Source organism: Heterocephalus glaber, unplaced genomic scaffold (genome assembly GCF_053883595.1).
Source record: "Heterocephalus glaber isolate CG9 unplaced genomic scaffold, H.glaber_assembly_v1.0 deba00001673, whole genome shotgun sequence".
Lineage (NCBI taxonomy): Eukaryota > Metazoa > Chordata > Mammalia > Rodentia > Bathyergidae > Heterocephalus > Heterocephalus glaber.
Genome location: NW_028258410.1, coordinates 19,778,485 through 19,803,590, shown reverse-complemented (window position 1 = coordinate 19,803,590; position 25,106 = coordinate 19,778,485). Strand labels below are relative to the sequence as shown.

The window sequence follows — 25,106 nt, the reverse complement described above, 5'->3', positions numbered from 1 at the left end:
AGAGGCCTCTGGAAGCCACTCCTGCTCTGGCTGCCAAGGAACTTGCTCAATACTCTTCCCCAGGGGCACCATGTGAGAAATCCGTCTGCCAGCTGAGTACCAAGAAATTCAGTCTTCCAGAAGGACTATTTGTTTTTCCCTCTTTTGAGAATGAGTGTTAGGTCATTTATCTATCTGAGCTGCTCTTTCACCTTGGCTGCCAGGAAGCTCAAAACCCAACCAGACAGATCCTTAAACGAATTAACTCAGTTTGTTCTTGAAAGTGGTCATGTATTCTACTTCTGGCCAATGGGATGAAAGAAGAAGTTGCCCGGGGGCTTCCGGAAAAAACTCTCCTCCAATAGGGAGGAGTACTCCCTCTTGCTGCTCCAGCTGTGCTCCTATCTCCTCCTGTAATACCTTTATGGAATCACAAGGGAAAGGTTAAGATCAGGAGACACCAAATCACAGGTGTGACATCAGAAGGCTGAGATGAAAGTCCTCAGAGAATGCACCCTAACCAGCAAATCTGAGTATTGGGCAACTTTTCAGTTGCACTAAACAAACCAAGCCATCATTTTAAACAGAAAGGAATGACAGGGTCAATCATGAAAGGGGCTATAGGAACCAGAGTCCAGACCAAGGCTCCCAGAAAACTAATGACTCTGCAGATCCGTCCCCACAGGGGAGCCACTGTCCTGCCCTGATGTAAGAGCGAAGCAGGACATGGCCCACTCGAGCTCACACTCCTCGAAACACTGTCCAGGTGCCACCTAGTCATTCAGCAGCTACTCCCTCAGCTGCCAGCCGCAAAGGCAAAGTCATCTTTGCCGTGGGGTGCACATCACGCAGTGCCCACAGCCTCCCTGTGCTTCCCTACACACCCAGGAAGAAAGAGCCTGGGCCCTCTGCTAATGCTGCTGCCACAGAAGCCAGACACAACCATGGCTGTGCTTTCTCCACCAACAGCAGAAGGGTAGCCTCTGTCCCACCTCCCACGCCTCAAGTAGCCAGCTCTGATCTTGGCCAAACTTCAATTCATATTCCAAACCCAAGCTGCAAAGGAGTCTGGGAAACACAGTTCTTCGTCGTCCAGGCTTAGCCAGGGCAGAAGCCCAGCAGAAGGAGGACACAGCACATGGCAAGTGCCAACACAAAACTCCCCTCTTCCCTGGGCATAGGCCCCTCCCCTCTGAAACCAAACCCTCAGCCTCACAGCAACAGGCCAGCACATCTGAGACCCCGAGCACCAGGAAAAGAACACTAAATCCCTAACCCAGCAAGGGCCACCACTACCAGAAAACCCAGAGGGCTCAGGCAGATGAATCAGACAGCAATCTCCATCCGAGAGCTTTTTATCTTGGGTCTTAACCTCCAGTTCCAGCTGTGTTTACTCTGAGATTGATTTATTTACTCATATTTTTCCATTTCCTTCTGTAGACTCATAGGAAACTTTTAATAATCTAAGGAAGGGTGGGAGCTTAAACAAGTAAATTAGAAACAATGGGAAGAACTAAAGAATCCTATTCCCTAATAATCACGATGACAGTAAGACCAACATCTGCCATTTATTGAGTACCTACTACAAGCCCGGTATAGACAAGATCTGAAACACGTGCCTAACATCACCTACCAAGGAAGTATCGATCCAGAAGTCTGTCCTGGAGTAGACACGTGAATGCCACCCTTGACCTTGGCCTCAGAAGCTCTACAAACTTTATATGCCAGGAAAGCAGAGCAAGGCATTGGGAGAATGAGTGGGGAATATCAGGGAGCAGTAGGGACTAAGCAAAAACGGAGGCTCCAGTGGCTGTTGCCCTGTAACACAGGGGCCCCATGTTACCAATTTTTCAAGAGAAACAAACCTGGACTTTAATGTAGATTCAATTGGAAAATAATTAACCAACTTTTTTCAAACACTCTGTAGGTCAAACAAAATACACTGCAGACCAACCCTAGCACCAGGCTGTAGTCTGTCCCCACTGCCCGGCACTCGACTCTCTGCAGCCCTGGGTCCCCCACCTGCCCTGCTGTGCGCACCTCCCAGCCCTCGATGTGGGACTGCAGCTGCTCCAGGGCTTCTAGCTTCTCCATCTGCCGCTTGGTCTCGTTGATGTTGGAGCACACGGTCTTCATGGCCTGCAGCGCGCTCTGGACCGCAGGGTGGTCTGGGTGTTTGCCTGGCGTCCTCTTGGCCAGCTCCTGGGGCAGAGGTGGGGCAGAAGGACAGACATCAGTCCAGAGGGCTCCCAGCTCAGAGTTGACTCCTACCAACAAGTGGTGTACCCTGGGGCTGGGAAACCCCACTCAATCATGCATGCATCATTCTTTCTATAAATGTCATTGATCACCTCCTGGCAGGCAGTGATCCAGGGTTTGGAGATAAAGTTGTCAACAAAACAGACAACAATTCTTCACCTGGTGGATCCGACATTCTAGTAAAGGTCATGGTCCAAAATAAAGACAAATCAAGCATAAAATATAATTGCAAGCCATAATAAATACTGAGAAGACAGGTCAGAAGAACAGACCAGGAAGTGTTATTTCAAACAGGGAGGCCAAAGGAAGTCCCCTGGAGTGACATCTGAGCAGAGACCCTGGCAGAAGCAAGAGAGGGAGCTCAGCCACAATCTAAGGGAAGAGTGTCCCTGACAGTGGGAACGAGTCCAAAGGGCCTGGGGTAGGAGTACATGCGGAACCTAAGAACAGCAAGGAAGGGGCTGGGGATTTAGCTCAGTGGTTTCGCTGCCTGCTGCACAAGCGCAAGGACCAAAGTTCAATCCCCAGTACCAAAAAAAAGAACAGCAACGAGGCAGTGCACATGGAGTGTAGCAGAGAGAGAGAGACAGAGGTGGGCAGGTCACCAGGTAGCCACAGATACAGCCCCTGCCCTCACTTCCTTAGCAGGATGAGTATTCTTTAACTGCCTCTTGGGCTGGGGGGCTGTATTTGTCCTGCATGCATGAGGTCCTGGGTTCGATCCCCAGTGGGGACTGGGTGGGCACCCTCTGCTCCTGGAGCATCAGAAACCTCTCTGTCCCTGCAGACACAGCACTCTTGGGTGCTGGGCAGGGCCTGAGCCCAGTTTCACACCCCACAAACCATGAGGATGAGGATGGGGGCGAGGATCACAGTGGCAGTCCGTGCCCCATCACTAAGCCTTCATCCCAGCCCCTGAGGTAAGCTGCATTACCCCAATTAACAAATGGGGAAACTGAGGCATGGTGAGGCAGTCCATGGCCTCAAAGAAGCAAGAAGAGGGATTAGGACACGAACTCATAGTGAGGGTAAATCGGACGCCCCAGGAAAGGTCCCCAGTACATGCACAATAAGCACTCAGTGTAGCTTCCGCCGTTCCAGGGTGTTACTGCGAGCAGACGCTACCCACAAGGTGGGGTTCTACGGCTCCAGAGGAGGCACACCAGGCAGATGCGGCCTCACGCGGTGAAAACACCACAGGGATCAGAGACTGGAGAGAGCGTGACCCAGGAAGGCTCATGGGGAGCAGAGGCGGCAGACGCCCGGCCACAGCTATGGGCAATGCGGCTCCCTCTGTCTTCACCCAGCAGACGCGTGAGCAGCTGTGTGCGCCTGCGCCCCGGTGGCCGGCAGAGAACGAGACGCTCCTGGGAGACCCTGGTCAAGGGGAGCCGTCAACAAGGAGTCAACAGTAGCATCCGAAATAGCAGCCGATCCCGTCCTCATTCTGACACGGGCACCGTTACACCCTCTGCTGACCCAGGAAGAACAGAGTACAGAGAGTTCAAGTCACCTGCCCGGGTCACCCAGCAGATGTGGGCCCAGACAGTCGGCTCCAGACTTTCGTGCTCTGAATCCCCAGTATGGGTTACAGTCTTCCCAACTGGTACATGGGACACTTTCCACGCAAATGCCTACACCACAGTCATTCTTGATTGGTGCTAGATGAAACACAAGCAGGTGGAAGGACAGAAGGTGAGGGGGTGCCAGGTCTCCCTGAGGACACAGGCTTGTGGTGGAGCCTGAATGAAGTGAGGGTATGGCCCACAAAGCACCAGCGAGACAGCACTCATGGATCAAGAGCACATGCAAAGGCCCTGGGGCAGTGAGAGACAGCAAGGAGGGCAGCAAGGCTTCAGCAAAAACAGTGAGAAACAGGGACAGGTCAGGAGGCTGGGAAGCAGCTGAGGATTACACCCCAAGAACGTGGGGAGTGCTGGGGTTAGGAGCCAAAGCCTGACACCATGTGATTTTCCCTATGAAGGACTCCCCCTCAGGCCTCTGGGAGGAGGCCACACAGAGGGGCGCAGAGTGAACAGGACAGCGAGAGGGCCACTCAGTGGTGACTGCAGGTGTCCAGGCAAGAGGCGATAGTGGCCCAGACCAGGAGGCTCGGAGCCTCACCACAAGCTCCCGGGCTCGCTGTTCCCGAGTGGCCCCTGGGCACCAGGCCCCGTGCTGGCCCCTGCTGGGGACAGAGATGACACTGCTATGGCTGGAGCCTCTGGGGCCGACCACCTGCTCTCAGGCATGGCCCGGATAAGCCACAGTCCTGGTCCCCACCCTGGGTCGGGCCAGCCGAGGCCCAGGCGGCCAGTGTGGCTGGCCGGTGGGAGACAGCACCACCCAACCTACTCATCTCAGAGCCGGGAAGCCGGAAGCTGTGACTCTGCTCTAACAGTTTCCCGTAAGGTCACCACACCCGACAATTGGTAAAAATGAGAAAAAGGTTAGTTCCCTTTTCTGCCTGGCTCCCCCCACCTCTATTCCTGCCTTGGACCAGCACAAAGGTGGGGTGTAGCAACCAAGTGAGACCCGGCCAGGCTCAGAGCTGGGCCCAAACACCAGGCAAGCGCTACCTTTGGTGTCTCGGTCCACAGGGGAGAGTTGGCTCTACTCCACCCAGCTCCAATACCTGGGAGCCTGTTCATGCCCCTGGGCCTTTGCACTTGCTCTTTCCTCTACTGTATGTTCCTTTCTCAAGCTCTTGTGAGGCAGTATAGTACTGCATAAGGTCAGGTGTAGATTCAGGTTGTCCAAAAGGAAATCCTTATGTTTATAATCAATGTTCAACAAGGACACCAAGGCAATTTAACAAGGAAAGAACAGTCTAACACACGGTAGTGGGACAACCAGACATCTGTGTGCAAGAGATGCCCTCACAATGCACATAAAAATTAACTCAAAATGCATGAGAACACTAAATGGAAGAGCTGAACCTATAAATGTGTTAGAAGAAAACACAGGAATAAATCTTAATGACCTTAGGCAAAGCATTCTTAGATATGACACCAAATGTACAAGCAACTAAAAAATACAGATAAACTAGAATTCTTCTGAATTAAAAAACTTCTGTCCTTCCAAGACAATATCAAGAAAAGTAGAATGTAAGACAATGGTGTAAATTATTTTTTGTGATGGGAACTTGTGCCCAGAATACATAAAGAACTCTTACAATTGAACAACAAAAAGACAAATAATCCAACTTAAAAATAGGTAAATGGTTGAACAGACATTTCTTCAAAGAAACTCCCCAAACTGTCAATAAGCAAATGAAAAGATATTCAACATCATTTACCATTGGAGAAATCCAAAACAAAAGCAAAAAGAAATATAATTTCACACCTACAAGAGTGGCTATCATCAAAAGATGAACAATAACAAGTGTTGGTGAAGATATAGAGAAACTGGAACTCTCATACATTGCTGGTAGGACTACAAAATGGTCCAACGGCTTTGGAAAATAGTTTGGTGATTTCCTTGTGTCACACTGATCCAGCCATACCTGAAGTCGTCTACCCATGTACTTTTCAGTTATGTAGACCTATATATTTTTACATATATGTTGGTATAGTATCTATACTGCTTGAGCTAGTTTTTCCATCTATTTTATCTGAAAGAGTCCTTAATGCTTCACAATCTCAGATTTGAAACGCCCAGTTGGTCTAGGATAAGCATAAAATATGAGTATTTTCAAAGCTGATGGGAGCTTAAGCTCTACGAACAAAGGTCAAACATGTAAAAGCAGGGAGGTAAAGCAGCTTGGTTCAGAACTGAACACAGTGAATAAGTGAGAACAGACTTCACTTCTAATGAAAGAGACTGTGGTGCTGAAAATCCTGGAACCCACACCAGTGGAACAGCTACAAGAACTTATAGAGGCTAGTCCAAAGCAGGGTGCTTCGGAAGGAATCCAAGCACTGCTTGCTAAGCCTCCTGGGAGCCCACACGATGAAGAAGCCCCTGGGTCCACAGCCTGAAGAGGGTCCCAGGTGCTGGAGTTCACCCATCCCAGACTCGCGGGAAGCAGTGAGCTCCCCACCCCCATGGCACCAACAGCAGACTCGGGCCCACTAGGTCTGATCTCAGCTCAAACAGCACATCAGAGCCCAAGACTGTAAAGCCTTAGGTCAGGAGGTGAGTTCTGGGGAGAGGGACCTGCAGGCTGAGCAGCCAGGTGACCTTGCACAAGTGACCTCACCTCTCTGAGGTCTTGTTTGCTCCCCTGTGAAATGGACTGATGTCCTTCCTGAGGGCCCACCAAGTGCAATGATGAATGTAGAGGGTAAGAACACACGATTGATCAGCTTCGCCATCACCTCCGCAGTAACAATAGCTCACTTTATTCTCATTTCTACCTGGTGAGAATAATACCAAGCAAAGTCATCGTGGTAGTCATGACAGCCAGCTTTTACTGAGCGCTTGCTATGCACAGACCCCTGCTCCAACTTGAAACTGATTCTCAAATCATCCCAATGAGGGACTAGTATTTCCCCACTCTATTTATGAGGAAACTGGGGCACAGGGCAACAAAGCCTCTTGCCAAAGGCCACAGAGGCAGAGGGGGACTACTGGGAGTGAGCACATCTGTAGCTCTCTGAAGAAATGATGACACCTGGAAATAAACACCCCACAACCTGGCTCTTAAACACACATGTCTGAACAGAGACCCACCCTGGGGAGCCCTTAGAGAAACTGAGGGCAGGCCATATAATCTCAACTCCTCTGGAGGCTGAGGCAAGAGGATCATAGGTTCAAGGACAGCCTGGACAACTTAACGAGACTGTCTTAAAATAAAAAGGCCTGAGGAGGTAGCTCAGTGGTAGAGTGCCTGTGTAACATGTGTGAGGAGGCCCTAGGCTAGTGGCAATGAATCCATAGCATGCAGGCTGCCACGGGCTGTTTGTTATCACTGAAAGCTCTAAAAGGTTTGCCATCGCCGCCCTAGGTTCAATCCCCAGGACTGCCCCCCCCCCCAAAAAAGGAAGGCAAGGAAGGAAGGGGAGGGGAGAAGTGCGGAGGGAAAAAAAAAGAATAAAGGAAGGAAAAGAAAAGATAAGACAAGATTGGGGGGTGCCCGGGGCCACCCTTGGAGCAGGCAGTAGAAGCCCCTCCAGGCACAGGCCCACAGGCCGGTGACCTCCCCAGCATCCGCTCACAGGCCATGTGGCTTAGACAGCTGGCTGAGGCGAGGGCTTCCTGGAAGAGAAGATGTCGGGGCAGAGAAGCCCGGGCTTCCACTAGCCACTTCCTCTCTCTGCGCCCTCCAGCTCATTTGCCAAGAGGGTGCTCACAGGTATGACACTGAGCAGCCCCACTGTGCCCCAAAAGGTGGGGTCCCTGCCACAGCATGGCTGTGAGTAGACAGGCTGGGACCAGAGCTTCCTCCTCCGGACCAGACGCGGGGGCAAACATTCAGGCTGTGGCCACAGTCAGCTCCTCCCTGCTGGCTCAGCCTTGCCTGAGGCCCAGGAAAGGATTGTGGGAAGCATGGGGGTGCAGCAGGGAACAGAACACATGGCAAGGCCTAGGCTCTCACCTGCCCCTCTCCTGGCTGTGAATCCCAGAGAGGCCACTCCAGTCCATCTCTCAGAGTTCGTGACCAAAGCCTGAACCAACCTTCCATCCTCCTGCCTCAGCAAGGAGAGTGCGGGACCCACCGAGCCAGGGCGCTTCAGGCTGCAACTCAGATGAGAAGGCTGGAAAGACTCTCTCCTTTCCCCAGGAGACACAGACCTAAGGCTGGTGGGGACCAGGAAGCCACCGTGAGAAACCAGCATCCTGAACAGAAAGCTAGCACAGAGGAAAGTGGAGCCCAGAAAGACCAAGAGACACCTTGGACAACCTCCCCATCACAGGACTGGATGCAGCTGCACCTGAAGCCACACCTGCCCTGAGTCTTTTCTTTTTCCTTCTTTTTTTTGAATAAGTAAGTTTAAATTAGGTTTCAAAGGTTTTTTTAAACATCATAAAAGTAATAAATTGGGTTTTCAGTCACTGGCAAGGAAAAGTTTAAGAAGGTGGACTCAGAAAGCCACAGTGTAAAAACAAAGTTAGATTTGTCACTGTAAGATGCCAACGATACCTGTTATTCCCTGTGACCCCAGACTGATGGAGGCCCAAAAGGAGACATGGGAGTTCCAAGCCATGCTGTCCTCTCCGCAAGAGGAAAAGGAAGCCCACAGGGGTTGGGGCTGTCACCAACGGGGTCTAGATCGAAAAAAGCAGCACAGCTTCCTAGGGGCATGTGGCCAGCACCAAGAACGGGATGTCGCTGGCTCTGCACACAGCTGTCTGAGGCTCCACCATCTGAGCTCAGGGAGCAGGACCCTCTCTTTCCCAACCCTCAGTTCCCGGGTGCCCCCTGCCAGCCCTAAGGTGACAGCAGGATGCAAATGAAGAGGAGCTGAGGAGACCCACTGCGAAACACATGTGGAAGTCCAAGAAAACCCAGAACTGAAAAGCTGCCCAGCACAGCAAAGCAAACCTCCATGTATGCAAATCACATGCACATTCATGCAAACAGACTCCAAAGGCTTTGGCACCTCGAGGGCTGGTGATTAATGGGGAAGGAGCGCCTACTCGGGGTCTGCGACACTCTATCCACTTGCAGAGGCCAGGGACAGTGGGAGGGGGGCATCGCGGGCTGCGCTCTGGCTTCAGTGAGGATGAGCTACGCACCTGGCCCAGCTGCCTGCCCTTGCCGAGCTCTGCCTCCAGGTACGGTGTGTTGTGTGCAAGGCATCAGCCGATGCCAAATGCTGTCACCCTGGGCTTTGTCTCCACCTGACAGGAGCAACCACTAGTGCACAGGCGGTGGCTGTCCCAGGGAGGGGACACTCTGCATGCCCCACCATGCAAGCTGTGTGGGACTCACTCTAATTCCCCAGCTCCCTGCAGGTGCACATGTGTGTCAGTCACCCTTCGTCAGGTCCGTGCTGACCCCTGGCTCCAGCTTTCCTAAGAGCACGGCTCACCCTGAAGGTCTGTCTACACCCACACTTGTGATGGTGGGGGGCAGTGGTGACAGTGGCTATAAATTATAATGCAGTGGTGAGAGAAAAAGGAGAGAGGGAGAGAGAACAAGAACTAAACAACACCCCGAATTAAAGCTATCCAAAAGAAATGGGGGAGGGGAGACAATGATAAAGATGGCAAAAATTTAAAAGATGTTAAAAGTCAGTTTATATATCAGTAACACAATAAATATAAAAGATAGTGTCACGTTAGATTTTTTTTTTTTTTTGGTACCGGGGATCGAACTTGGATCCTTGTGCTTGCACAGCAGGTGGCGAAACCACTGAGCTAAATCCCCAGCCCTAGATTTTAAAATCTGAACTTCACGGTGTTTATAAAAGAAGCACCTAGGGGCCAGGGATTTAGCTCAGTGGTTCTGGCGCCTGCCTCGCAAGCGCAAGGTCCCAAGTTCGATCCCCCGTACCAAAAAAAAAAAAAAAAAAAAGAAGCACCTAAAATCTATGGATACGGAAAAACAAAAGTAAAAGGATGAAACAAGATATATCAAGAAAATACTGGTCACAGGGCCGAGGATTTAGCTCAGGGGCTCCGGCGCCTGCCTCGAAAGAGCAAGGACTCGAGTTCGATCTCCAACACCAAAAACAAAAGGAAATACTGGTCACAAAAGAAAAAACTAATGTAGTTTTGTTGATAATGAATGAAACAGACTGAAACAATAAAAACAGCTCATACTTACTAAACATGTTTAAGTATTTCACAAGTACTTCCTTACTCTCCATAATAGCCCATAACAAAGGCACTATGGACAGAGGAGGAGACTGAGGCACAGCTCTTAAGTACCACCTCACAGAGGCGTGGATGGATACAGATAAAAACCATGATCACAGCAGCATCTCTAACACTCGCCACGTGTGACCATCTACCCAGGAACACGCAAAGTGCTTCTGTTCTGATCACATGCTCTCACGTGATCTCCACAGCAAGCCTGTTCCAGATGGGGAAATGGAGGCACAGACAGGTTTGGCAACTTGCTCAGTCACATGGTTAAGAGGCAGCAGAGCTGGATTTCTGCACTCAGACATAAAGTGGCACAGAGCAGAATGCAGGCAGGACACGGGAGGGGCTGCCAGGAGGCCTCCAGGGAGGTACTCGGGAGCTTGGCTTCAAAAGGAAGGGGGACAGCAGGGCCCACCTGCCGCACAGGACGCAGCCTGAAAGAGGCCGGCGCAGGCTGGGTGCTGTGGGCAAGGTGTCAGCGCCCAGCCCAAGAGACAGGAAGGGGTGGGCGCTGTGACTGGGGAGGAAGCCAGGGCGCCAGGGGTGGTGGCGAAGAAACTGTCACTTCCTGTGCCTTCTCACCAAGCAGGTGACACTGCGGATCCCCAGAAGATGAGGGCTCCTTCCACAACATCAGAGTCAGAGGAAAACCCCAGGGAGAGGGGCGGAAGTCACCAGGGGGAACCCGCCAAGGACAGGAGGCTGCAACACCACAAAGGGATTCACCTGCAGACCCAACCCCAGAGACCCCTCCTTCCAGGTCCCCTGCCGCCACCTCAGCACCCAGCCCACTCCCCACACACAGCCCAGGGACCCGCAGAAGAGCCAGCCCTGTGCCACCTCTGTCCACACTGCCCGAGGCTCCCACCTCCCTTAGAGGGAAGATGAGGTCGGCAAAATGGCCTGCAAGCCCTGCACCATCCAGCCCTGACCTCCCTGACTTACTTTGCCACTCTCCCTCACTGCCCCTCAGACACACCAGGAACATCCTGCCCCAGGACCTTTGTACTGCTGTTACTTCTCCTGGGCCTCCATGCTTGCTGAAGTGTGGCCAGACTACTCAAAGCTACAAGCCCTGAGTTACCTTGGGCCCTTTCTGGCCTTTCCAGCTGGCACATCTTTTTCCACAGGCTGCAACAGGGCGACCAGGACTCAGGGAGGGGCACCATCAACATGCTGAGCGTGTCCTCTCCTCTCACCCCTCCACCATCTCAGGGGCCGGGAGGGGCGCACGTCTCCTGCTCTGGTCCCCTCCACCAAGAACAGGGCCCACTCTGTCCCAACTACAGGCCTCACTCCATCCTCCCAGGGCACTGACCTCACAGCAGCCACACCCTGCCAGCTGAACAGCAAATCCTTGTGCTGAGCCTGGGTGACAGCTGTGTCACCCACAGACACAGAATCCAGAAACTGCGGAGGACTCAAGGCTGCACTCTGCATGGCCACTCTGCAAAGACAGCCCGGCCACACCCCTCAGCCACTGCCCAGATGGACAGCTCCTGGAATGTGCGCATCCCACAGCCTCTGAGGAACTCTGAACCAAGCCGACATCCAGGCACCAGAGCTGCCACATAGCAGGGCCAACGTCTGGTTTCAGAAACAGTGGGGCACACTGGGGTGGCACTTCACACTCATTCAAGTGAGTTACTTAGGGGATTGAGTACAGTGGCACATGCTCGGAATCCCAGCTACTCAGGAGGCTGAGGCAGGATGATCACAAGTTCAAGTCCAGGCTGGGCAACTTAGTGACTCAGCAAGACCCTGTCTCAAATAAAAAATAAAAAGGGCCAGGGGTGTAGCTGTGCTCAACTGCTTATCTAGCATACACGAGGCACCGGGCACCATCCTCAGCCGGGGGGGAGGGGTGTTATAAGGCCACAGAGTGGACGAGCTCATGGCACTAAGTCTAAATAGGGAAAAGACCCAAAGATGGAGTCACAGCCACCTGCACTCAAGAGGTCTGGGAGATGAGGAACCAGCAAAGGAGACCGGAAATGAGCGGCCCAAGAGGCAGAGACGGGATGGGGCGGGGCGGGGGGGGGGGCTGTCCCTCCAGATGGGCTATGGTGTCCTGGTCATCCCTCCCTCACCGTGCCCCACACAGGAACCGCACCCCCACCCTGACCAGAGCTCCAAGAGCAGGAACCAGGTGACCCCGGAGCTGCGCCAGCAGCTGACCCACAGCGAGGCCTCGGCAAGACCAGGCACCAGCAGGAAACGACTCAAAGGGTCAGGACACCGAGGTCCCCGCAGGGGCCGCCAGCTGTGCACAGAGCGTCTCCCCAACCCCAAATCATTTCCCTGGACACACTGATGGAAAACTCAACAAAGCCGGAAAATGCCAACTGTCTATCCAGGGCCTGGGCTGAGGAGCCAAAATCCAACATCCCCCTTTTCTTAGGCAACTCGAGTTCAGCCTTTGGGGGCTGCTCCCAAAGCAGCTTTCACTCTGGCTCCTCCCCTTCCCAGCCCGGGCCTCAACCACCACCACCACCCCGCCGCCGTGTGCTGCACCCTTCGGGGGTTCTGCTGGGACACAGGGTACACAGGGTCCCAGAGCCTGGGGACATCTGCAGGGACACTGGAGTATGGAGGGGCCGAGGGGCAGGCTGGGGTCTGAGCTCAGCTGCCCAGGCTCATGGGATCATCTTTTTAAAAGCGCTGGAAAAAGTGACAGAAAGGAGGAACTCAGCTCAGCGGGTGTGAAGAGTACCCTCAGTCCCAGCTGTGTGATGCAAACGTTCCGCCTGCCATGTCAAAGGCCAGGACACTGAGAGCACTTCTGTAGGCAGGAGCATGGTTTCCTCCGCCCCCAATCTGAGGGCCAGCTGGCTGGGCTGCACTACTCCCCAACTCTCCTCCATAAACACAGCTGGAGACAGGAGAGGGTCCCAGGCCTCTGGGAGGCTGAGGCAGGAGGATCACAAGTCTGAGCTCAGCCTGGACAATTTAGTGACTAAGACCCTGTTTCAAAATACAAAATGTAAAAAGGCTAGGGATGTAGCTTAGTGCGAAGGCCCTGAGTTCAAACTCCAGTACCACAAAAGAGGGAGAGAAGGACAGAGGCACAGAGTGAGAACCCACAGCCCTCTGGCCCTCAGCTGCATTTCCCGTGAGCTGCTTCCTTCCTCCCACTCCCCACCCCACACAGGCTGTCCCTACTGACTCTGTCCTCCTGGGGATACAGAGCCCAGGAATCCTGCTGGATTCCAGCCCCCAGGGAGATCCCAGCCTGGGGAAGGTCGGGGCCTTGCATCAGGCTCCAGGCCCCCCTGTACACACAAGCCCCACCCATGGCTGTTAAAAGCAGAACAAAACATGCTGCTCTAGGAGCCCAAAGGGACCCCAGACTCTGCTAAGATCCAGAAACCAGAGGGTTAACACACCGGCTCAGCTCTGCTTCTTCTCTGAGTCTGATGCTCAAGGTTTTGAACCCAGGAAAGCAGACCAGCGCCTGGCCCCAAAACACAGGGCCACCAGTCAGTCTTCTTAGTCCTCAACTCAGGGAACTGAGAAGGTCCAAGGCCCTGATACCCAGTGCACTGACAGCCTCAAAATGTTTCTTAACAGACGTGCCACTGTGCAGTTCAAGCAATCCCTGCTGCATGGCAGGTGGCCCTGAACAGGGTGCTTCCCTTCTCATCCACCTCATCTCCAAAACAGGAGTGTCTACCCCACAGCATGGTGAGTACATGTTCCCACATCATAACAGCCCTGGAAGGACTCTCAACACAAACCCCGGACTGCAGAAAATAAACTGAGGTGTGGGGCAGGAAGTGACTAGATCAAGGTCACACAGCTAGAAAAAGCCAGAGCTAGAACCTAAACCCAGGCAGCCTCTAGCTGCAGAGCCCAGCTCAAAGCCAGGATCAGCAAATTGTTTCTGTAAGGGCTCAGTAGCAGATACGTGGCTTCTCTGGCCACATTTGGGTTCTACCACATATTCTTCTCTGTGTCATGCTGTGTTGTATCCTGCTTTGCTCTGCTCTGCTCTGCTGTTTACAAACCTTTAAGAAAATAGAAGCTGGGCATGATGGCCCACACCTAGAATCCCAGCATGCAGGAGGCTGAGGCAGCAGGACTGCTGTGAGTTTGAGGCCAGCCTGGGCTACATAGTAAGTTCAAGGCCAGCCTGAACTACACAGAGAGACCATGTCTCAAAAAGCAACAAACAAAAAAATGCAAACCCCATTCTTAGCTCACAGGGTGCATGAGACAGGCCACTGGCTGGATTTGGCCCACGGGCTACAGTGCTGCCACTACATCCTCTAAAACCCCTACAGTGTTCTGCCTCCTAAACACTCAACTAATTTGAGTCAGGAAGAGGCGCCACCAGATCCAGCAAAGCACTCTTCTCAGGGCCACCTTGGCCCACAGGCCACCAAGGCCACCTGGTACAAGCTTTCTGAGCCACAGCACCTGGGCACCAGGACGACGGCACAACACCTGCAGAGGCTCCTTCTGTGAATCCCAAAAGGGTAAAGAGCACAGCCAGAGAAGGCACTGGGAGAACTGTGTCCCACCCTACGGCCACATGTCAGCAGCCTATGTCAGAAACAGTGGTGGCCCCCAGTGTCTTGTCCAGCTTAGAGGCTCAAGCAGATTTCCCTCCTCTCTCTCTTCCAGTTCACAGAGCCAGGACACACACAGCCCCTATGAACAGGTGCATGAATGAGGCACCACAAGCCAAATCAAACCCCAGCAGTCAGCCCAAGGAACAGCTGTCAGACACAGGCCTTCAGGACAGAGCCAGCACAGGATCCAGCCAACAGCCGCCATTTGCAAAGGCGGAAGACCTTGGGCTGGGAGCAGCAGATGATGGCAGAGCATCCACTTGGCTTGGGATCTGCCCAATGGCTGACTCCAGAGCTCAGGATCAAGCGTTCTTGGGTCCACACATAAGCAGCAACTCTGCCCCCTCTGGTGTGCTCAAGACTAGACCAGAGCAGCAGGGCAGGAGATGAAACAGCAGGCATGTGGATGTTTGCAGTTTGCCAACCCAACACCTATGCCTCCCCACTCCCTGCTTTCCAGTAATCACGCAGATTTTGGTGAGAGGACCTATCTGACACCATTCATGGGGCTATGGCCGATAAGCTTCAGTGATTGGCTCAAGGTGGAGCACATGATTCAAGCCTGAGCTCAGAGTAACTGGTTCAGGAGTAGAGCACCTGACCCAGCCAATCAGAACACAACACTCCCCTGCTCAGTCATGGGACCAGAGTGTAGTACAAGACCATGTCTCAGCCAATCAGAACCCAGCACTACCCACTGGTAATGATTGGTTCAGAGGTCAAACAAGCAGATTGGAAGATGTTAAATGGTATGAGCAAAGGCTTTGTGTAATTGCTTCGAGTCACGTGACCCAAGCCTAAAGCATTTGAAATATGATGTTCCATTGGCCACAGATGGTAGGTAACAGCCAGAATGGATCTTAGAACTTTCATCACAACTACCAGAAGACAGGTCTGTTCCTTCCTGCTGACTCTAAATCTGAAAGGGTGTGAGGCCAGAGTGACTACAGCCATCTGCCACCACGTTGGAAATAAAGCTGAGTGGTGGAAGGCAGAGGGAACAGGAGAGGAAGGGGCAGGGGCTTGGTTTAGATCCAGCCTGGCCCAAAGCCAAAAATGCTGCTAGACTTCTCAGCTCCCTGAACAAACACATTTCCTATTTGGCTGACGTCAGTCAGAGCAGATTTTACTCTGTTTCTATTGTGTGGCAAGGAGCTGGGTGTGCGTCTCACCTTGAGGAGGAGAGGGTACTTGCAGATCCGCTGGATGGGAGACAGCAGGTAGCCCTCCAGCGGGATGTCTGTGGTCTTCCGGCCTCCCAGAAGCATGCAGCTCTGCAAAGGGACAGGAGACCACTGTTAAAACTTGACGAGGACAGCACAAGGACATGGCTACCCTCACATCATCACAGGAAACGCTCTCAAACACAGCTGTAGACGGCACTCGGGATGCAATCTAGCAACCCCTAGGACGGGAGAAGGCGCTCATTCCATAGCACAGTGCAAAGCCAGCAGCTGGGCTTGGCAGACCAGCCTGTGCACTCAATCTTGCCCACTCCCTGACCCAGTAAAATCTTCTCGGGTCACAGCCACATCCGTGACATATCATCTATGCAGGCTGTAATAGGAGAGTTGAATAATTGCAACAAGGATCACAGAGTTGCAAAACCTAAAATATTTACTATCTAGCCTTTCACAGAAAAGCTGGCCAACTCCTGGTCTAGTGAAACTTCCCATAGCCACACCAGGAAACAGGGATGTGGATTGTCAAAACTGTCCAGTTTAGAACAGCAAAGAATTAGAAGCAACCTAAAGAGCCATTTACTGGAGAACGAAAAAATACATTTGTATTTTTAAGTCTGTTAGTAACAGATTTATACAATGGTGCACAGAACAGCAGAGAAAATGGTAAATCAAGAGTCATCCATAAACCCTCAAAACTTACTACATCAAAAAAGAAAAACTGAGGGCTGGAGATTTAGCTCAGTGGTTCCGCTGCCTGCCTTCCAAGTGCAAGGTCCCGAGTACCAAAAAAAAAAAGAAAAAGAAAAATTTTTAATTACATATGATACCCATTTATATAAATCATTTTTTTTTTCAGCACTGAAGATTGAGCCCAGGGTTGTGCTAAGTTGTCCGGGCTGGCCTCAAGCTTGTTATCCTCCTGCCTCAGCCTTCCGAGTAGCTGGGGTTACAAGTGTACACCACCATGCCCAGCTATATAAATCTTTTAAAGATGTGGAAAACAAAAGTAGGTATTGTTTATGGACAGCATATAAACAGTCCAACAGACATGTGTGGGGAAACAAAAGTACCAAATTCCAACAGGGGCCACCGCTGTGGAGGGAAGGTCATGGGGTCTGGAAAATGAGCTGGGAAGCTTCAAATGAAGCTGAAATTTTTTTCTTCCTTTACCTGGGAGACAGGCATGTGGGCGTTGTCACATGGATGCCTATACTCTGGCTTGCAGAGCGAAGAAGCGCAGCTCTATGGGGAATCCAATGCAGCTATCAGAACCGCTGAGCCCGCCCCGGCTCCCACCCACACCAATCAACTCTGCTCCTTTCCTCTCAGGGCCCCTCCAGCCCAGCCCTGTTGGCCCTGGGCATTCTAGACCCCCTGCCTAGAATGCTGTCTTCCCTCAATAATAATAAAAGTAATATCACTGCCACCATCATGCCCGCTGCCCTGTCAGGGGCACCAACTCTAATTCTGACCTACAGACTAAAACTTACTATTCTCCCTGCGTCACTGCTCCGACCTCAGGAGTCTGGAAGGTTCAGTCTCTCACCCCAGGCCAGCCCAGAACAAATGTGCCAGAGAGGTGGGACCCAGAGCCAGAGCCAGGCAGGCTGCCAAGGACCCTGGGCTTGGAATCCGCTCCCTGAGGCCAGCACCATTCCCCACCTTGCTCACAGTTCCCAGGACTCCTTCCTCCTGGAGCCTCCAGAGGAGATCAGCATGTAAATTACGCTGCAGGTATCACCCTCTCCTTTGGAAAGGGTCCAATGTTAAGAATCTATTTGTTGGCTGGTAGGAACCATGAGTTGCAAGTCTATGGCCCCAGCCAAGTGAAGTGATGCACACCTGTAATCCCAGTACTTGGGAGGCTGAGGCAGAAGGACTGATGAGAACTCAAGGCCAGCCTGGGCTACACAATGAGTTCAAGGCCAGATTAAACTATACAATAAGACCCTGTCTCAAAAAACCAAAACCACAGGCTGGGGATTTAGCTCAGTGGTTTTGCCACCTGCTGCCCAAGCCCAAGGACCCGAATTCGATCCCCGGCACCAAAAAAAAAAACCAAAACCAAACAAACAAACAAACAACAACAACAAAAACCCCAAGTCTATGGCCCAAGGTCCTTGGCCCCCAGGGCTCATGAGTGGCCAGTGTGGGCACAGAGGATGAATTAACAAACTAATGAATTACCAAATCAGTGATGAAGGTGGGGGTGGATCCTCAGTTTTCCTCCTCCACACCACCCTAGCAGACTGAAATGAATCAGGACTCCTGGGAAAGGGAATTCTCACACTGTCATTCATTCAAATCCACACTGTGTGCTTACCTCAGGCTGGGCACAGTTCCAAGCACTGGGGGACCACCCAACGAAACAGATTCTCTGCTTACATTCAAGTGGAAATAAGACCAGAGAACACTGGCTCCGGGGCCACCCCACGTGAAGCACTGTGCCTTGTGCCTCATTATATGGAGCACCCACACTCACGCCTCAGGTGGTACTGTTCCCTATCACCCAGGGGAAACTGAGGCACAGAGACCTGGCCCAATCTCACACACAGACTCCACTGCCCCTCAGAGGTTTGAATAGGCTCCCTCCTCCCAGAAACAGAATCCCAGGGACCCGAGTCCCTGCTCATAGCTCCCAACCCTGTGCATGCCCCTGGCACAGATGGGGCATCCAGGCTGTGGCAGCTGGGAGATGCCAGGCCCCACGCTGCTCACACTCAGGCCTTTGTCCTCCGAACCAGCACTCGCCACAAGCTGCCCTGGGTGATGTCAGCTCCGGGCAGAGAACAGGAGCTGGGGGTGAGGGGTGCTGTCCAGAAGCCTGGGGCTGGTGGGAAGAGGGCCGGCCTCTTTGTGCAGGACCAAGGGGTCTTCACAGGGCTGTCCCGCCACCAACCGCACTCCCCCACCAGACTCTCTAGATTGCTGTTTCGCTCTATTTTCATTTACAGGGGACAAAAGCAAACACTCACAGAGCTGCATTCATCACTCTCCTATTACCCTCCAGGCCCTGGGGAAGAAGTTCTGAGAGCGATCTCCTTCATCTTCCCACTTCACAGAACTAATTCAGATGAGATGGCAGCCTGGTGGCCTTGCCCACCTTCTCCTGGCATCATGCCCGGGCTGCCCTGTCTCCCTGGCTCCCTTCTCCTGGTGGACGCCACCCTGACCCCAGCTTTAAACACCATCTTTATGCTGAGAGCACTCAGACTGCTTTCTCCAGCCTGGCCCCTTCCCAGACTCGAGCCCCCAACTGCCGGCCCAACACCCCCACCACCTGTCACCCAAGCGTCCTAACCCTCACACACCGCAAGGAGAACTTTTTATTTCCTCTCCATACCTGCTGCCGCCCCAGCCTTCACTGCCTGGGGAGAATGTCCTCCCATTTGTCTAGCTGTTTGGCCCCATATGAACTCCCCTCATTCATTTGTACCCCAAAGTGACTCTCATTGAAACTGTGTCAGCTGGGCCTTCATACTCCATGGGGGCTCAATTGCTGCTCCCACCGCTGCCACCCAGTTCCCAGCCATCCCAGCCTGCTGCCTGGACTGGTGCAGTGGCCTGCAGGGTGTTCCCCCAATCGTCACCACGCCCACCCAGGCCTCAGAATGTGACTTTATTTGGAAAACAGGGTCTTTCCAAATATAAGCAGTTAAGATGAAGTTATACTAGGTGAGGGACCTAAATCCACTGACTCATGTCCTGATGAGAGGAAGAGACAAGGCAGGTAGAGAGGGCAGCAATGCTGCCACAGCCAGGGACACCCGAGGCCACTGGAAGCTTAGGAGAGAGGGCAGAGCTTCCCTGGAGCCCTCAGAGGGACCACGGCCCTGCCGACACCTTGATTTCAGGCTCCTGCCTCCAAAACTGTGCGAGAGTAGGTTCTGTTTAGGCCACCAGTTCGTGGCAATCGTGGGCGGCCCTAGGGAAGGATCTGGCTGCTCCTGCTCCCAGTCTCTACCCTCTCATGCCAGGAGGGTCTTTCCAAACTCCAAGCAGCTCAAGCCACTCCTCTGCTGCAGCACCCTATGGCTCCACCCACTGAGAATAACTTGGACTGTTCTCCAGCCGCACTATATGCTCCACTGCGGACCAAGCTCACAGCCGCTGTCCAGAGCAAAGGGCACCAGACCCGGAGTATCCTGTCTCATTCCATCCATACAGGTTCCCGGAAGAGGCAGAACCAAGCCTCAGTAAGAAAACCACCCTGTGGTTCTCATGGAGGCCGGGGGAACAGCAGGGATGGAGCACAAGGGAACCTTCTGGAGCCATGGAAATGTTCCGACTCTTGATCACCACAGTGGTCCCACAAGTGCAGCAGATTGACAGTCAACATTCTGTGAGCACACTGAGCATGAATGCTACACTTCAATTTAAAGTTTCAGAGTCTTTCCTAGAACTAAACCTTCCGCATTACTGACCTCTTTCAATCTCTCTGACCTCATCTCTCCCTCTTCCTCTCCGGTCTTGACTCTTGGCCTTCTTGCTGCTCCTCACACACACTCCTACCTCAGGGTCTTTGCACTGCAGTTCCTCTGGAATGCTTTTCCTCCAGATACCCCTGTGTCTCCCTCCACTTCACCTACATCTGTTTAAATGTCATCTAAAGCAGTTTCCCCAAACACCAATCTAAATCAGCCACCGTACCCCAGCTCCCTTAAAACATCCTGTCATCCTCTATTCACTTTATTTCCTTAATGCCACATGATGTATCACTTCAGTCTCCCCTACCAGAATGGCCGCTCCATGAGGACAGTGACATTTCTTGCCCTATCCACTGTTGGATCTGCAGGACTTTAGAATGATGACTGCCAGGTGACAGATGCTCCATAAGAAGCTGTTGAATAAATAAATGACTAAATCGACCCCATTTAATAGACAAGAAAATGGAGACGCAGAAAGCTGAAGTCCCTGGCCTGTCACTCAGCTGGTGCACAGCAGAGCATGCGTGGAAAGCCAGACTCTGTTCTCGACGCCTTCACGTCCCTTAACAGACTCACGACAGCTCTTTTGCAGTGGCCAAAAGCTGGGAGATGCAGCAAGGAGGGCGACAGATGGCATGCATGCTGGCACCGCACACACCCTCCCCCGGCCCTGCCAGCCCCACCCAGCTGCTGCTGGGAAACCGGCAGTTTGGCCCACCAGGAAGACTGCACAGAGAGAGGATGGAAGGAAAGGGAAGTCGAGCTCTTCCCATCCCATGCCCCTGTGCTCACCCTCCTGGCAGCTTTCTGCTTCCCAGAATCCAGCTGAGGCCAAAAGGAGGCCAAAGGTGGTGCTGCCCAAAGAGGGCAGGAATCTGGCCATCTCTGTCTGTGTGGAGCCTTCCACTAACAGCTTTTTCTTCGCATTCTGCCCACGTGATTTTATGAACTAAGCGCACAAATGTTAACGTGAAAGTTCAGAACAGGAGGAGTAAAAAGCCTCAGTCAACACAGCTTGGTATGTTCGAGACAAAAGTGGAGACCAGTTGGCCAATGTACCTCCCTCAGATGGTCACTAGAACAGGGCTGAGCAGCATGAACTCACTCCAGAGGGAGACTGCACAACATTCTGAGACAGACTCATGTAAGTCCTGTGCTGGAGACGGCACTAAAGAGAAGTACAGCTGGGAATTTCATTGTATCATCTAGCCCTCTCAGAACCTGCCACCACTCCTTATGCCATGTAATTTTAGCTGGTTTTGTGAGCTGTATTCTGTATGGGTTGATGGAAAAACAAACCCTATTACGGGCATGACAAGATGAGAGATATTTCAAGGTGAAAGACTAGGACTGGGACCTCATTACTTTTCAGGTGTAGATCTACTTAATATTTTGGAATCATCAAAATCCCCTTTGGCAAAGGCTATGAGGGGCCCCTCACTGTATTCATTTTCCATAGCAGTAGAATTTTCAGCTGGGCACAGCATTGACCAGAGTAAAGCCTACATTTCCCAGCCTTCCTTGCAGCTAAGTGTGGCCACGTGACTATGTTCTGGCCAATGAGATGTGAGCAGAAGAGATGTGTGCAGCTTTCTGTTGTGCCCTTAAAAGAAGACAAGTGTGCCCTCCTCACTCTTCCTGCAGCCCACCACCTGGAATTAGGATTAGGACATTGTGGGTTGTCATCTTAGCCTTGGGAGTGAGGACCACATCCTAAGGCCTTGATCCCTGACCCACCCCAGCTGTCTACAACCACACTGTCAACACAAGGGAGAAGTAAATGTTCACCTTGTTTAATAAGCCAATTATTTGTGATTTCTGCAAAGCAAGCAAAGCATAACTTAGCTCATACACACTGACAGTGGTCTGGAAGACTCAAAGTAGGTACCAAATGAGAACTTGGTTTATTCATAAGTGAAGTTCTCTGCAAGTGTGGAAACACCAACAGATAGCTACTGTTTTGTCTGACCATCGTCCATTCCCAGCTAACCTTCTTGCATTCCCACAAATGCAAACCAATTCTCCTTTTAGGGATCCATGCCACCCTCAAACCCCATGGTATGGGTGGATCTGACTCCACCATCCATCTCCAGAAGTGACTGATCAGAACATCATTCAACCCCTCAGCAACTGGTTGAGGGATTATGTTTTGAGCTAAGCTCAACCAATGAACATCAGATATAGGGTCTGCACTGTTACTATGGGGATAGAAAAGCTCTCTTTATCTTGAAGTTGCTCCAGTTGGAGAGGTCAAAGTGTGGAGATTCTGAAGGCCATGTTGCCACCACTTGAGAAGATCCTGCCCAAGAATGGCATCAAGAAAGAAAAAGCAGAGCCCAGAGACACATTCTTGATGACATGATTTAAACACCTAGACTCTGATGTGCCTGAAGTTCTTTAACTCTAAGGTCTTAAACTTACCAGAAAAGTGAACCAGTAAACTTGTTTTTGTTGTGGCTGCTCTGATTAGCTGGTTTAACTGGACTTTCTTTTGCTTATAGTTAAATAATTCTAACACTACTAGTCATCCTAATAATAATGGTAGTAATAATGATTACTACTACAGCTATCACTTTTATTAGCACCTTTACTTTGATGAGGAATTGGCGAAGTCAACCTTAATCCAGCCCTCTGCCTGTTTGGGCAAGTAAAGTTTTACTGGGACACAGGCATGCTTGTTCCTTTACATATTATTTTGGAAGCCAAATATTTATGGCTATAATAGCACGAGATGTGTTGTTGGCCCATATTGTACACAAAGCCAAAAATGTCCATTAGTCAGCCCCTTAAGGAAAAGCTAGCTGATCCCTGTTTTACAAAGGAGATGACCGCAGCTGAGGAAGGGGTGAGGGAGCACAGGCCAGCTGAATTCCTGAGGCTGAAGCCAAGGGCAGGGTGGCAGGGATCAGGGACTCACCAAAAGGAAGGCGCGCACCGTGGGGATCTTGTTGAGCTCCACCAGCAGCCTCAGGGCCTTCTCGTGGTTGCTACAGTATTCCTCGTACACGCAGAACTTGTCCTTCTGCAAGACAAGGAGAGAGCTCATGGGGCACAGCACAGCAGGAAGGCAGGCGCCCTTGAAGGACAAGACACCTAGGACCCTGGAGAAGAGGCCACAGAAGAGGGGAATACAGGAAAAGCAGCCCTGGCTCACTTCAGGCCCCTCAGCGTCCATTTCCCCAGGTCTGCATCTGGCAGCTCAAGAAACATTTAGGGAAGCAGTACAGACCAGGCCAAGCTGCTTGGGCTTCCGTCTGGCTCTGCATTTCCTAGCTGTGAACTTGGGTGAGTCACCTCTCCTCCCTATGCCTCAGTGTCCCCAGTGGTAAGGTAGTATTAAAGTTGTGGAGTTTTTATGGTGAGGGGACAGTTCTGTTGGCCTCCATATGCCCCTGAGCCCAAAGCTGGACTCTTTCCAGTCTAAAGATCACTTGAGGGTCCCCAGGTCCATAGCCATCAGTCATGGTTTCCGGAACTGGAAGGGACAGAAGCCTCCTTAGCAGGAAGCTCTCAGCTGAGTGTTCCTAGTTCCAAAAGGCTTACAGACCGGCCAAACCCCAAACAAGGATGTCCTGGGGGAGGCCCTGGGGAGGAAGGCTGCAGTGCCTGGACCTGGGCTGGGACAGGCAAGAGAGCCCGAAAAGCTAAGGAAGGAAGGGGTGGGTCTGCAAAGCCAGCAGCTTGTCTTGTTCCTAAACAAGCCCCCAGTCAGTCTTCTGATGGGCAGCTTCAGGAAGGAAGAAACCAAAGAGGAGGAGGGAGCCGCATTCCAGAGTCAGTAAGCACCCTAGGCCACCAACACCCAAGCCAGAGCTGATGGCCACACCCTGCTCTCCTAGAATGAAGGTAAAAACATTTACATCTCGCCTTAACCACACATGGTCAATACTGCAGGGGACCCCCTTACACATGGACAGACCAAGGACAAGTCACTTGCCAAAGGTTTTATAGCCACAGGCATAGCAGAATCAGGATTATGGCATGGGTCAGAGAAGTAGGAAGCAAATGCCCAGCATATAAATCTTCAATCACAAATTCCCAGACTAAGCTCCAAGGGGCATTCAGCAGAATGGTGAAGCAAATCCAGCTGCACACACCCTAAGGAGGAGGTGACTGGGGCAAGTTGACTCCCCTCTCTATGCCTCAGTTTCTTCATCCATGAAATGGACATAAGAACAGATTCAACACTTGGGCTGCTAGAGGACAACATATGTGTAAGACGAGTAGAAGAGTCCCTGGCCACAACAAGCACATAGGAAACTTCAAAATACTAGGAACACAGTTGACAAACATGACCCATCAAGGGAAAATGCCAAAACAAACAGCATCACAATAATACAAAGCATAGCCAGGCGTGAGGACACACCCCTGTCATCCTTGCACTCTGGGAGGCTGAGGCAGGAGGATGGGAAGTTTAAACCCAGCCTGAGCAATTGGTGACTTAGGAAGATTCTGTCTCAAAAGGGGGAGAGGAGGCTGGAGATGTAACTCAATGCAAAGGCCCTGGGTTCAATTCCCAGTAGCACAAAAAATAAAACAACCCAAAATGCATGCATACACACAAACACACACACACACACACACACACACACACACACACACACACCCCACAGGACCAACAAACATGACAGGCACTCTAAACCCACCCAACCACCTGAAGCATCGCTGCATATAAGCTACATTTTCCAAACACTACCTCACACACAGAAACACACACAATCATGAAGTACAACTCCCTCACCCAGGCTGTGCAGTCCACCCAGAGGCTGAAATATAAAAGCAAGGACAGGTAAGAAAAACAGTGCACCCTCAGCACCTCCACAAGGTCCAAGCAGATCTTTTCCATTTTTGTGGGTCTCATATAAGCCCTGGGGACCATAATGGCCAAGGGAAAGGGGTGAAGGGACATCAGGACCACAAGGCCTCAA

At 51.8% G+C, this 25,106-nt stretch overlaps 1 protein-coding gene across 3 annotated transcripts in view; it reads right to left on the bottom strand.

The window, feature by feature from the left end:
* The window catches only part of Prex1 (phosphatidylinositol-3,4,5-trisphosphate dependent Rac exchange factor 1), a 192,304-nt gene that overhangs the window by 87,519 nt on the left and 79,679 nt on the right, over positions 1-25,106 (bottom strand). For all 3 annotated transcript variants that reach the window (XM_004858239.3, XM_087197739.1, XM_087197740.1), the window contains 3 exons: positions 23,096-23,200; positions 15,740-15,841; positions 2,020-2,181 (listed from right to left, as the gene is read on the bottom strand). In XM_004858239.3, coding sequence (XP_004858296.2) covers positions 2,020-2,181; positions 15,740-15,841; positions 23,096-23,200 — 369 coding nt within the window. The remainder of the gene's footprint in view (positions 1-2,019; positions 2,182-15,739; positions 15,842-23,095; positions 23,201-25,106) is intronic.